The 12,415-nt window shown below is 56.0% G+C and overlaps 1 protein-coding gene across 1 annotated transcript; it reads right to left on the reverse strand.

Moving 5' to 3' along the window:
• Positions 1-4,884: 4,884 nt before the first annotated feature.
• On the reverse strand, positions 4,885-5,820 carry LOC138065213 (olfactory receptor 14C36-like). The gene has a single exon (XM_068929428.1). It carries the CDS (start codon positions 5,818-5,820, stop codon positions 4,885-4,887), a length of 936 nt encoding a protein of 311 aa, XP_068785529.1.
• Positions 5,821-12,415: the final 6,595 nt, after the last annotated feature.

Genomic DNA, 12,415 nt, shown 5'->3' on the forward strand with positions numbered 1-12,415 from the left:
CCTTCCTCCTCTGCTAAGGAGGAGGCGGAGAGCCGGACAAGGGCCTGGAGGGGCTGGCTGAAGGCCGCCCGTTGGTGTTGGAGGGGCTGTGGTTGATTTGGGGGGCCTGGATTTGGAAGGCAGAGAAAGGGGATGGTGCTGGTGGGATACAGGAGGTGTTTGAGGAGTGCGCACTGCTGGGTGTCTCTCCCACACGGAGGAGCTGCCAAGCCCACGGCAGCTTGCTGCCTGAGTGGCTGTGGCAGGCAGGAGGGAGGTGGTTTTGGGAAGGCTGCATGAGTGCAGGGAGGGGAGGCAGAAGTGGTAGGGGAGTGTGTGGGGGTGCAGGAAAAGGGTTGCTTTCAGTGGGAAGGGGTGTGACTGACCAACAACCCCTACAATGGGAGAAGGCTCAGAGGGCCAGGTGCCCCAGGAAGCTCAGCAACAGTGTAGGATGCGGCTCGTTAATCCTTGCTGTCGCACAGAGGACTGACTTTATCTCCACACAAAGGGGGCCAGAGGGTGACCTTTGTGTTAGATAAGCAGCCATATCCGTTAGTTGTTAGTTGGGCCTGGTGTGAATGTTTCTCCAGTTGTTCAAAGCAATGGGAAGGTCTCCCTGAGATTAGCCAGCCCAGCATGGGGGAAGTGTGTATGTGGCTCAGCCCAACACAGAGCATAAAACCTCAACAACTAACTAAGGAATTCTGGAGAGAGCAACGGGCTTGAGCTGGCATCAACCCACGTGATTCCTTCCTGGCGACTGGGGATGCCCAGCATCATGACGGTGAGCACATTTGAGACCGGTATTGGCAATCACATTGGTATCGTGACTGAACTGTGTATTGCAATTGCTAGAGTTTGTGAAGTGTAGACACTGGAGTTGTGATTCCAGTATATTGCTGAATCATTCTGCTAAACCAAAAATCCCATGTAACATCCAAGTCCCTCAGAATAAACTTTGATCTTAAACATTGCCCTCTCCCTACGCGTGCAATAGCTAAAGGAACCTGGTCGGAGAGTACTGCACCCTGGCACTGCCCCTGTGTCCCGGTTCCAGAGAAGTGATGTGTTAACCTCAGACAAATTCTTTTCACAACATCTCCATGTACAGTCACTGCTCCTGGATCCCGCCAGCCTATGGCAGGTTGTGAACATCTGGGATGGTCAGTCCGGTGTTAAGTACTGACAGATCTCATCTTCCTCCATCATCCGAGCCAGGATCTTCAATGTGGCTGAGCTGCCTGGAGTGGATTTATTTGCAAGGGACATAAAACATCGACATGCTGAAGCTTTTCTCCTCTTTCAGACATCTACGCTTTGGCCCCCAAAACCTTCATTTCCTCAAATTCCTTCATTTCCATACTCAGCCTTCTTGCTCCTGAGAGCTGGAAAACCAGCAGCACACACCTCCATCTGATGGATGATGGAAGAGAGGAGTTCAAGGCCACAAAAATACCTGCTACTCACCCTGGACACTGCCCATCTGGAGCTGTTGGCCACATCATACAGTGACCCTGCTACTTCTTTAACCAACCCAGACACTCTGCAGCAGAGCTGGGGAGAGACTTTCAGGAGCCACTGGAAACTGCACATCATCTGCAGTACCTGCCAAGATGCTCCTCTGGAAAGAGACTGAGCATTTGTCCACGGGGGATCACAAGACAGTCCTGCTGTGCAGCATCCTGGGAGATGCCCAGGGAGCAGCTCCGTATCTCATCTCCTTTGCTCTCCCTTGTTGGAAGGGGACAATCCGCACTGGCCTCCCCTGCCTGGGAATGATCCTCCATAATTCCCCTTCCTTGGGCAGAAACGCACTAGACCTTTGCAAAGGGACTCCCGAGTGAGAGAAGTTGCACCAGGACAAAGGCAAAGTCCTGCAGCTGGGCAGGAAGGACCCCCTGCAGAGGGTTCAGGCTGGGGACTGGCTGGCTGGGGAGCAGCTCTGCTGCAAAGGACCTGGCGTCTCCATGCACACCAACTGAACGTGAGCCAGCAGTGTGCCCTGGCAGCGATGAAAGGCAACAGCATCCTGGGCTGCCTGAACACAGTAGCGCAGCCAGGAGATCTAGGGAAGTGATGGTACCCCTTCACTCAGCACTCATTAGACCCTAGCTAGAAGACTGCATTCAGATTTGGGCCCCCTCCGCCCCCCAATAAAAGAAAGCATTAGCAAAGGGTGAGGAGTTCAGCTGAGGACCACCAAGGTGGTCAGGCTCTGAGGCCCAGGCCCTGTGGAGGAGAGGCTGAGGGAAATGCGTTTTTTTCAGCCTGAAGAAGAGACGGCTTTGGGAGGACCTAACAGCAGCCTTCCAGTAACCACAGGGAGGTTGTCAACGAGACAAAGTCAGGCTCCCACACAGTGGTGCATGGTGGGAAGGCAAGAGCCAGTGGGCCTAGGAGAGAGGAACTTTTTCAGCAGGAGGTCACTCAAGCATTGGATCAGGTGGTGCAGTGAGGTTGTGCCATCTCCATCCTTGGAGGCCTTCAAGACCAGGCTGGATAAAACCCTGAGTAAGCTGGCCTGACCTTGTGACCTGGACTCACCCCTGGAGTGCCCAGACCCTCCCTGGTCATGTTGCTGTGCTTTCTCCAAAGTATGCCCTCATTTCTGAAGGGTATATAACATTTACCATCTTTAAGTGGGGGACAGGGCAAAGGCAGCATGGGGACCGAGGCAGTCACGGCAGCCCTGCTCTCCCTGGAGACCCCACTGCCCTGAGGAGGACCCAAGTGACAAGGAAGAGCCCAAGCACCAGCTGGACACAGAGCGCCTGAGAAGATGCTGGCCTGAGCAGCTGGGAGCCAAGAGCCAAGGGGCTGACGAGCTGGCAAGACCTGCACTGGGCAGAGGCACCACCAGCTGTGTGCACACTGGCCAGCGTGCCAAGCTCCAAGGCTGCTGCTTCATGCCTCAAACTCCAACGAGCAGTAGCTCACAAGCAGCGTTCCTCGGGGGGCCCTCCTGGCTCTGACACTGCTCAATACCTTCCTAAGCCACCTGGGCAAGGGCATGGACTGCGCCCTCAGCAAGTCTGAGCAGAGCTAGCTCTGCTGAAGGAGGAGCCACCACTAGCAAGACCTCAGCAGGTTGTACTGCCCAGAACTGCTTGAGCCCTGCCCCAGAGGACATGACACGCAAGAGCCTGGTAGAGGAGGAGGTGGGTAATGCCACAGCAGCTTGCCCGGGTGACCAAGTGAGCTGGCTCTCTGGGCTCACCAGCGCTCCTGCGCGGGTGTGCCGGGAGGGTTCAGGCTTGGGGTGGGGGCTAAGCCACAGGGGTTCTCTCTCCCAGGCTGTATGGCAACCCCCTCCTGGGAAACCCCCCAGACCGCCCTCTGAGGTCATCATGGGCAGCCTCCCCTCCCACCCGCCCTCCGCCGCTGCCTCCCTCCTCCTGCCTCCCCTCCCTCCTGCTTCCCCTCCCTCCTGCCTTCCCTCCCTCCCGCCCTCTCTCCACCACTGCTAACCTCCCTCCTGCCTTCCCTCCTCCATCCAGGAGGGCAGGCAAGAGAGTAAAAACTCCTGGAAATTAGCAAAAATGGAAACATTTGCAAATCTGAGACCCTGCCATGTCTCTCAAGAAAGCTCTGCAGAAAGTGTCTATGGGTCTCCTGGGTGCTGGGCAGGGCGCTGTGGTGGTTCGGCTGCAGCCCCTGGATGCCCACCCCGCTGCCCAGCACAGCACGACAGCCCTGGCCCTGCAGCTCCTCCGCAACTCCTGCTGCCCCAGCGACAGAGCCGCCTGCCCCGAGCTGGTGCCCCCAGGAACCTGATGCTCCTTCTCCTTTTCCATCGCGGACTGCTGCCCTGCTTTGCTCCTGCAACGTCCCTGCTGCCCAAAGAGCCTTTCCCCAGGTCAGGGGAAAGGAGAGCCCCTGCTGGAGATCCCCTGAGCTCTCCTGAGGGCTCCGATGCCCCTCCAGATGGACGGGCATCTCTCATCAGCACTGTCACCTGAGGGACTGCCCCAGGCAGGCAATTCAGAGACCATTCCCCATCTCTGCAGGCACTGGACACCGAGAACTGAGCCCCAAATTCAGTCTTTGGTCCCTAACAGATCACACGGGGACTCTGAGCTCACCCCCCGGCTCCCATGGAGTTCCCCAGCACAGCAGTGGGCCCTTTAGTGGTGCACTCCCTTGGGAGTATTTGGGACTCCATCTTGTGAAGAAAGGCCAGACTTCAGGTGTGTCACACAGGAGATCCCCTTTTATTAGGGAAATACTAAAGTCCTGCTGCTGTTGGTGGATGTGTCTCCAGGAAAGCTGCAGCTGCCATGCAAGGCTGCAGCCAGGAAATGCCCACTGTGGCTGTGATGGGAAGGTTGTGAGGAGCACAGGGTCTGTCCCCACAGCCAGCATCCAGACCCTCTTCCCCTCCACTCCTGCTCCCCTGCGAGCATTGGAGTGCTGCAGAGGGAAGGGAGGAGCCCGCGGGGACAGCTGGCTGCCACCCTTGCAGGAGAGGGCTGTGAGATCCCACCCTGCCTGTGGCCAGGGGAGCTGAGCTCTCCTAAGGCACGCAGGACCCACAGTCTCACCCTGTCTGTACTTGTCCGAGCCTGACTGTGTGCCCCTGAGCGCCCTTGGTGTCAGTGCCAAAAGAGACCCTGCAAAGGGAAACTCCCCTCATTGCACTGGGGGCACCTGAGGGAGCTCAGACTAGCGGGCTCTGAGGTTCCCCCATCTCTGCGGAGGAAGGGAGACACCTGGCTTCCTGCTTCACCATGGTCTCTCAGTCCGATTCAGGAGAGGAGAAAAAGAGGAGAAGCAGCATGAACCCAAACATTTTCCTTTCAAAATGAACATAATACAGAAAAGTAAGAGAGAGCGAAATGAGCAATTCATAGCCTTGACCAAAAACCCCCTGGGAATGATGAGATGATGAAGCACATGGGACAGTTATTGGTGCCCACATTGTACCCATTGAATGAGTTTCTTCAGAGCATCCTTGAGCTCCTTGTTCCTCAGGCTGTAGATGAGGGGGTTCACTGCTGGAGGCACCACTGCATACAGAACAGCCACCACCACATCCAGGGAGGGGGAGGAGATGGAAGGGAGCTTCAAGTAGGCAAACAGGACAGTGCTGACAAAGAGGGAGACCACGGCCAGGTGAGGGAGGCACATGGAGAAGGCTTTGTGCCGGCCCTGCTCCGAGGGGATCCTCAGCACAGCTTTGAAGATCTGTACATACGAGAGCACAATGAAAATGAAACACCCCAAGATTAAACAGGCAGTAATCACAACCACCCCAACTTCCCGGAGGTAGGAGTGTGAGCAGGAGAGCTTGAGGATGTGGGGGATCTCACAGAAGAAGTGCCCCACAGCATTGCCTTGGCAGAGAGGTATGGAAAAGGTGTTGGCAGTGTGCAGGAGAGCATTGAGAAAACCGCTGCCCCAGGCAGCTGCTGCCATTTGGACACAAGCTCTGCTGCTCAGGAGGGTCCCGTAGTGCAGGGGTCTGCAGATGGCAACGTAGCGGTCATAGGCCATGACAGTGAGAAGAGAAAACTCTCCTCCAAACAAGAAGACAACCCAGAAGACCTGGGCAGCACATCCCGAGTAGGAGATGGTCGTGGTGTTTGTGAGGGAATTGGCCATGGATGTGGGGACAGTGGTGGAGATGGAGCCTACGTCGAGGAGGGAGAGATTAAAGAGGAAGAAGTCCATGGGGGTGTGGAGGCGGTGGTCACAGGCTATGGCGGTGATGATGAAGCTGTTGCCCAGCAGGGCAGCCAGGTAGATGCCCAGGAAGAGCGCGAAGTGCAAGAGCTGCAGCTCCCGTGTGTCTGTGAATGCCAGGAGGAGGAACTCGTTGAGGGAGCTGCTGTTGGACATCATGCTCTCTCCGTGTTTGGGGGACTGTCCAAAGAGGAAGAGACATGAAGAAATTAGGAGAGACTTTTCAAAAGAAACCCCAAATGTTCCAATTCATCATCCAAGCCCTTGTACTGCTTCTCTCTTTACAGAGAGCATCTGGGCGCATCACCCTTGACTGAGGTCTACTGCGCACTGGCGGAGTGTGCTGTGAGGAGCAGGGAGCTCTGCCCATGGGCTCCAGGGCAGTCTGTCCATCCTGCTGTAGGGCAGTGGGGACATGGGAGTGGGGCTGACTAGCTCTGACAGTCACAAGGTCTGTCAGGTGAAAGCCACTGGGCAGGTGGAAGGGCTTTTCAGCATCTTCACCACCACTTCTGAAGAATGAGGGTTGAGGAGCAGAGCTTTAGGGATTTCTTCCTAATGTTTATTGTCTGTGAGATGCCCCTGTGCCCCCTGGGCAGTCTTCCTCAAAGGCAGAAATTCTCAGCATTTCTGCTGGGACTCCTGAGAAAAAAACAATTTCCTGTCCCTGGGTGCCGAGGGAGGACAGCTTGACTGTCTACTAGTCTTGTTCTCAGCTGTCCTGTGCTCGCAGCTCTTTGAGCTGCAGGATGGTCACTCTCATCTGTTGCCGGAGAAAGTATCCAGCCCCTGCTGAGAGCAGACGAGCCCAGGTCCCAAGTGCACGTCTCCAACCTTCTCTCCCTTCCTCAGGGCACCAGAGCGACGTCTCCACGCTCCCCTTCTAGCCAAGCACACACAGGGCTCTTTTCAGCTGCCCACATACAGCTTCCCAACACCATCTCCATACGCCCAGCATCTCTGAAGACTCTTCACCCCTCCCTCACACAGCACAGAGATGGTGGTATGAGGCAGCGGTGCCCTTCTGGAGGGCAGCCCCAAGCCTGCCACGACACCACAGGGAAATGGTGCAAGGACTGTTAGGACTGCAGATGGGCTCTCCTTCTGGGACAGTCAGCTCCACTCCCCTCCCCACCCACTGCATGTCCTGGAGCTGCACCGGTCAGAAGGGGGCTGCGGACACCTCACTCCCAAGCAGAGACCTCCGTGGCACAACTCTCCGGGCAGGTGTCTGAGCTGCAGCTGAAAACCCACCACCCCCAGGGAGCCCGAGAGAAGAACAAGGGCAGCACGGAGAGGAGGGGAAACAAGGAGCAACACCACAATCCTGCTGCCACGGGAGGCAAGGAGAGAGGGGCAGATGGGCACTCGGGAAAGCCTTCACCTCCTCAGGTGGGCATGCTACCCCAAAGACAGTGACATTGCAGGACAAGCGCTCTCAGCCCCTTTGTCGGGCAGCACAAAACGGGCCCGTGGCAGGAGAGAGGCCCCTCTCCTCTGCTGCAGGTCTTGCTGCAGAGCAGGTGGCTCATGCCCTGGACTCCACAGCTGTGAGGGCAGAGGCTCTGCTGGGTGGGAGAGGAGACATGGCGGGCTGGCTCGGAGCAAGCTGTCTGCCTTGCAGGGACTGATTAAGATGTACTCAAATCCATCCTCCCATGACGACTCTGTTTGCAGTTCCCTCTTATTCCCTACCCGTCTCTGATGCCCGGAGCTGTCTCTGCTGAGAGCTCTTGCTCTCTCTCCCAATGTCTTTTCCTTGATGGTGCTCACAGACCCCATCCCACCCTCTGCACACTCACTTCTGCCCTACAGAAACCTGCCAGGACAGGGCACTGGGCAGCGGTAGCTCTGTGCTCACAGGTCCCAAGGAGCAGGTCAGAAAAACCCTCATGAAGCAATAAAGGTGCTGCTGGTGCTGCCTGCAGGCTGAGGTGGGATCAAAAGGGTTTGCTGAAGTTTCTCACAGACATAGCGATCTCCGAGAGTGAAGGTTTGGGAGTCCTAGTTCCTTGACAAACCAGAAGAACGTTTCCTTTTTCACTCCATGCCAAAATTAGGATCTGAGTTTTCTAGTTTTATTGGGACTAACTAGCTTTTACTAGAAGGAAAGCTCCTTCCCTTTCAATCAGCCTTTCTTTCATCTGCCTCTGAAAAGACCTTTTGGACATGTCCTCTGCATGAGCTAGAGCTCTTAGCACCCGGGACCCCCATAGGGCCCTCTCGATGGGAGAAGGATGGGAGACTTCTGTCCTGCCAGGAGTCACTCAATGCATCAGAATCTTCCAGTCATGGGATGGGGTGGGTGCAGAAGACCCCTCCAGGAACCTCGGCAGTGTTGCCCTGCAGCCAGAGACTTACCATGCAAAGGGCTGTGCAGATTTCCCCCACAAGGAGCTCTCCTCTCTCCTCCCACTCCACACTGCCTCTCACTTCTCTCCCTCTTGCCTCATCTCCCGTCAGCAGCAGCAGGCAGTGCCCGGAGCCCCGCTGCTCTTGGCAGAGGAGCTGCTCCTGCCCACAGCTGTCTCGGGGCTGTGCTGCCCGGTTGCCAGCAGCTCCCTCGGTCCCCGCAGCCTGGCCCCGCTCAGGAGCAGAGGCCCAGCTGAAGGCCTGATGTTCTCTCTCCCCTGGGCTCCCTCCTCCTGGGAAATGTTCACTGAGGTAGGCAAAAATAATGACCTCTTGTCCCTCTCTAAACCACGCAGAGACACTGATTTCAGCGTTGCCACTTGTTTCATCAGAAGACAGTCATCTATGAGAGATGGAAACGTCCCGCCCTGGAAGACCCCATTCCCATCCCTTAACTAGACAGGACACCTAGAAAAAGGGCCAGAGGAGAGCTTGTTTACCCATGGTTCAGGTTTGGCTTCACATGAGTGAATCTGGGCATTGCAGGGCACTTTAGAAGCCCCTGGGGTGGGGTGGGATTCAGCTCTCTCCCACCAACTCCCCCAAAACACCGGAGGTGGGATGCCCCTTGCCCAAGCTGAAGTGGGCACAACAGAGGTGTCTGCATGCGAGCTCCTTGCCTACGCTCCCACTGTAACCAAGAGAGATGGAGGGTGGCAGTCAGTTGGTCGCACACCAACACCTGGTAACAGCTGAAGAGGCAGAGGAGGTCCAAGGCACGTGCCAATGTCTGCTGGCTCGGATGGAGTAACTGAGAGAGCCAAGCCTGGGGCTCAGGTAGGCAATTTCCTTGGCCCTCGGGAATGACACCAGATGCCTAATGCTGCTGCAGCCCCACTCATCATGAAGCTGAGGAGCAAGCAGATCCCTACGCTGTAAAGAGTTGATGGAAGTCAGTGCAGACACTTGATTTAATGATGTAAAAATGGGCTGGCAGGGCCCTGTCAGATGCGAGGGATTTTTAGCAGAATCACATGTTTCTAGCAGATAGCGCATGGGACCTACAGGAAAGCCTTATGCTTTTGGACTGGTTGCTGGGCAAGTGCCCCAGAGCACCTCAGGTTCCCTACCTCTGCCCAAACAACTGAATCCCACCTCTGCCTTTAGGCAAAGGCCATCCCGCCTACATTCCAGCAGGCTGCATTAATGGCACGTACATCACACCAAGGTCTCGACGCACGTCCCTGCCCTTTTACAGCCTTCCAGAACTCCTTCCCCTGAATCTCTTCTCACTCCCCAGATGACAGGAACAGGGACTATGCTGATGGTGTCCCCAGGGTGCATGGATCACAGGCTCTCAAAGGCCCAGGTGCTGGCCAAGGCAGAGGCAGGCATGCCTCTCTGGCCTTTGCCACCAGCCAGGGCAGGTGCCAGCCTTTTATCCCTGGCCTTCCTCCTCTGCTAAGGAGGAGGCGGAGAGCCGGACAAGGGCCTGGAGGGGCTGGCTGAAGTCCCAGCTGGGCCACCTCCTGTTGGAGGCCGCCTGTTGGTGCTGGAGGGGCTGTGGTTGATTTGGGGGGCCTGGATTTGGAAGGCAGAGAAAGGGGATGGTGCTGGTGGGATACAGGAGGTGTTTGAGGAGTGCGCACTGCTGGGTGTCTCTCCCACACGGAGGAGCTGCCAAGCCCACGGCAGCTTGCTGCCTGAGTGGCTGTGGCAGGCAGGAGGGAGGTGGTTTTGGGAAGGCTGCATGAGTGCAGGGAGGGGAGGCAGAAGTGGTAGGGGGGTGTGGGGGTGCAGGAAAAGGGTTGCTTTCAGTGGGAAGGGGTGTGACTGACCAACAACCCCTACAATGGGAGAAGGCTCAGAGGGCCAGGTGCCCCAGGAAGCTCAGCAACAGTGTAGGATGCGGCTCGTTAATCCTTGCTGTCGCACAGAGGACTGACTTTATCTCCACACAAAGGGGGCCAGAGGGTGACCTTTGTGTTAGATAAGCAGCCATACCCGTTAGTTGGGCCTGGTGTGAATGTTTCTCCAGTTGTTCAAAGCAATGGGAAGGTCTCCCTGAGATTAGCCAGACCAGCATGGGGGAAGTGTGTATGTGGCTCAGCCCAACACAGAGCATAAAACCTCAACAACTAACTAAGGAATTCTGGAGAGAGCAACGGGCTTGAGCTGGCATCAACCCACGTGATTCCTTCCTGGCGACTGGGGATGCCCAGCATCATGACGGTGAGCACATTTGAGACCGGTATTGGCAATCACATTGGTATCGTGACTGAACTGTGTATTGCAATTGCTAGAGTTTGTCAAGTGTAGACACTGGAGTTGTGATTCCAGTATATTGCTGAATCATTCTGCTAAACCAAAAATCCCATGTAACATCCAAGTCCCTCAGAATAAACTTTGATCTTAAACATTGCCCTCTCCCTACGCGTGGAATAGCTAAAGGAACCTGGTCGGAGAGTACTGCACCCTGGCACTGCCCCTGTCTCCCGGTTCCAGAGAAGTGATGTGTTAACCTCAGACAAATTCTTTTCACAACATCTCCATGTACAGTCACTGCTCCTGGATCCCGCCAGCCTATGGCAGGTTGTGAACATCTGGGATGGTCAGTCCGGTGTTAAGTACTGACAGATCTCATCTTCCTCCATCATCCGAGCCAGGATCTTCAATGTGGCTGAGCTGCCTGGAGTGGATTTATTTGCAAGGGACATAAAACATCGACATGCTGAAGCTTTTCTCCTCTTTCAGACATCTACGCTTTGGCCCCCAAAACCTCCATTTCCTCAAATTCCTTCATTTCCATACTCAGCCTTCTTGCTCCTGAGAGCTGGAAAACCAGCAGCACACGCCTCCATCTGATGGATGATGGAAGAGAGGAGTTCAAGGCCACAAAAATACCTGCTACTCACCCTGGACACTGCCCATCTGGAGCTGTTGGCCACATCATACAGTGACCCTGCTACTTCTTTAACCAACCCAGACACTCTGCAGCAGAGCTGGGGAGAGACTTTCAGGAGCCACTGGAAACTGCACATCATCTGCAGTACCTGCCAAGATGCTCCTCTGGAAAGAGACTGAGCATTTGTCCACGGGGGATCACAAGACAGTCCTGCTGTGCAGCATCCTGGGAGATGCCCAGGGAGCAGCTCCGTATCTCATCTCCTTTGCTCTCCCTTGTTGGAAGGGGACAATCCGCACTGGCCTCCCCTGCCTGGGAATGATCCTCCATAATTCCCCTTCCTTGGGCAGAAACGCACTAGACCTTTGCAAAGTGACTCCCGAGTGAGAGAAGTTGCACCAGGACAAAGGCAAAGTCCTGCAGCTGGGCAGGAAGGACCCCCTGCAGAGGGTTCAGGCTGGGGACTGGCTGGCTGGGGAGCAGCTCTGCTGCAAAGGACCTGGCGTCTCCATGCACACCAACTGAACGTGAGCCAGCAGTGTGCCCTGGCAGCGATGAAAGGCAACAGCATCCTGGGCTGCCTGAACACAGTAGCGCAGCCAGGAGATCTAGGGAAGTGATGGTACCCCTTCACTCAGCACTCATTAGAGCCTAGCTAGAAGACTGCATTCAGATTTGGGCCCCCTCCGCCCCCCAATAAAAGAAAGCATTAGCAAACGGTGAGGAGTTCAGCTGAGGACCACCAAGGTGGTCAGGCTCTGAGGCCCAGGCCCTGTGGAGGAGAGGCTGAGGGAAATGCGTTTTTTTCAGCCTGAAGAAGAGACGGCTTTGGGAGGACCTAACAGCAGCCTTCCAGTAACCACAGGGAGGTTGTCAAGGAGACAAAGTCAGGCTCCCACACAGTGGTGCATGGTGGGAAGGCAAGAGCCAGTGGGCCTAGGAGAGAGGAACTTTTTCAGCAGGAGGTCACTCAAGCATTGGATCAGGTGGTGCAGTGAGGTTGTGCCATCTCCATCCTTGGAGGCCTTCAAGACCAGGCTGGATAAAACCCTGAGTAAGCTGGCCTGACCTTGTGACCTGGACTCACCCCTGGAGTGCCCAGACCCTCCCTGGTCATGTTGCTGTGCTTTCTCCAAAGTATGCCCTCATTTCTGAAGGGTATATAACATTTACCATCTTTAAGTGGGGGACAGGGCAAAGGCAGCATGGGGACCGAGGCAGTCACGGCAGCCCTGCTCTCCCTGGAGACCCCACTGCCCTGAGGAGGACCCAAGTGACAAGGAAGAGCCCAAGCACCAGCTGGACACAGAGCGCCTGAGAAGATGCTGGCCTGAGCAGCTGGGAGCCAAGAGCCAAGGGGCTGACGAGCTGGCAAGACCTGCACTGGGCAGAGGCACCACCAGCTGTGTGCACACTGGCCAGCGTGCCAAGCTCCAAGGCTGCTGCTTCATGCCTCAAACTCCAACGAGCAGTAGCTCACAAGCAGCGTTCCTC

This window comes from Struthio camelus, unplaced genomic scaffold (assembly GCF_040807025.1).
Source record: "Struthio camelus isolate bStrCam1 unplaced genomic scaffold, bStrCam1.hap1 HAP1_SCAFFOLD_48, whole genome shotgun sequence".
Taxonomy (NCBI): Eukaryota; Metazoa; Chordata; class Aves; order Struthioniformes; family Struthionidae; genus Struthio; species Struthio camelus.

What these genes read in the sequence shown, in the direction of transcription:
- LOC138065213 (XM_068929428.1), bottom strand. Translation starts at nt 5,820, where the DNA reads ATGTCCAACAGCAGCTCCCTCAACGAGTTCCTCCTCCTGGCATTCACA.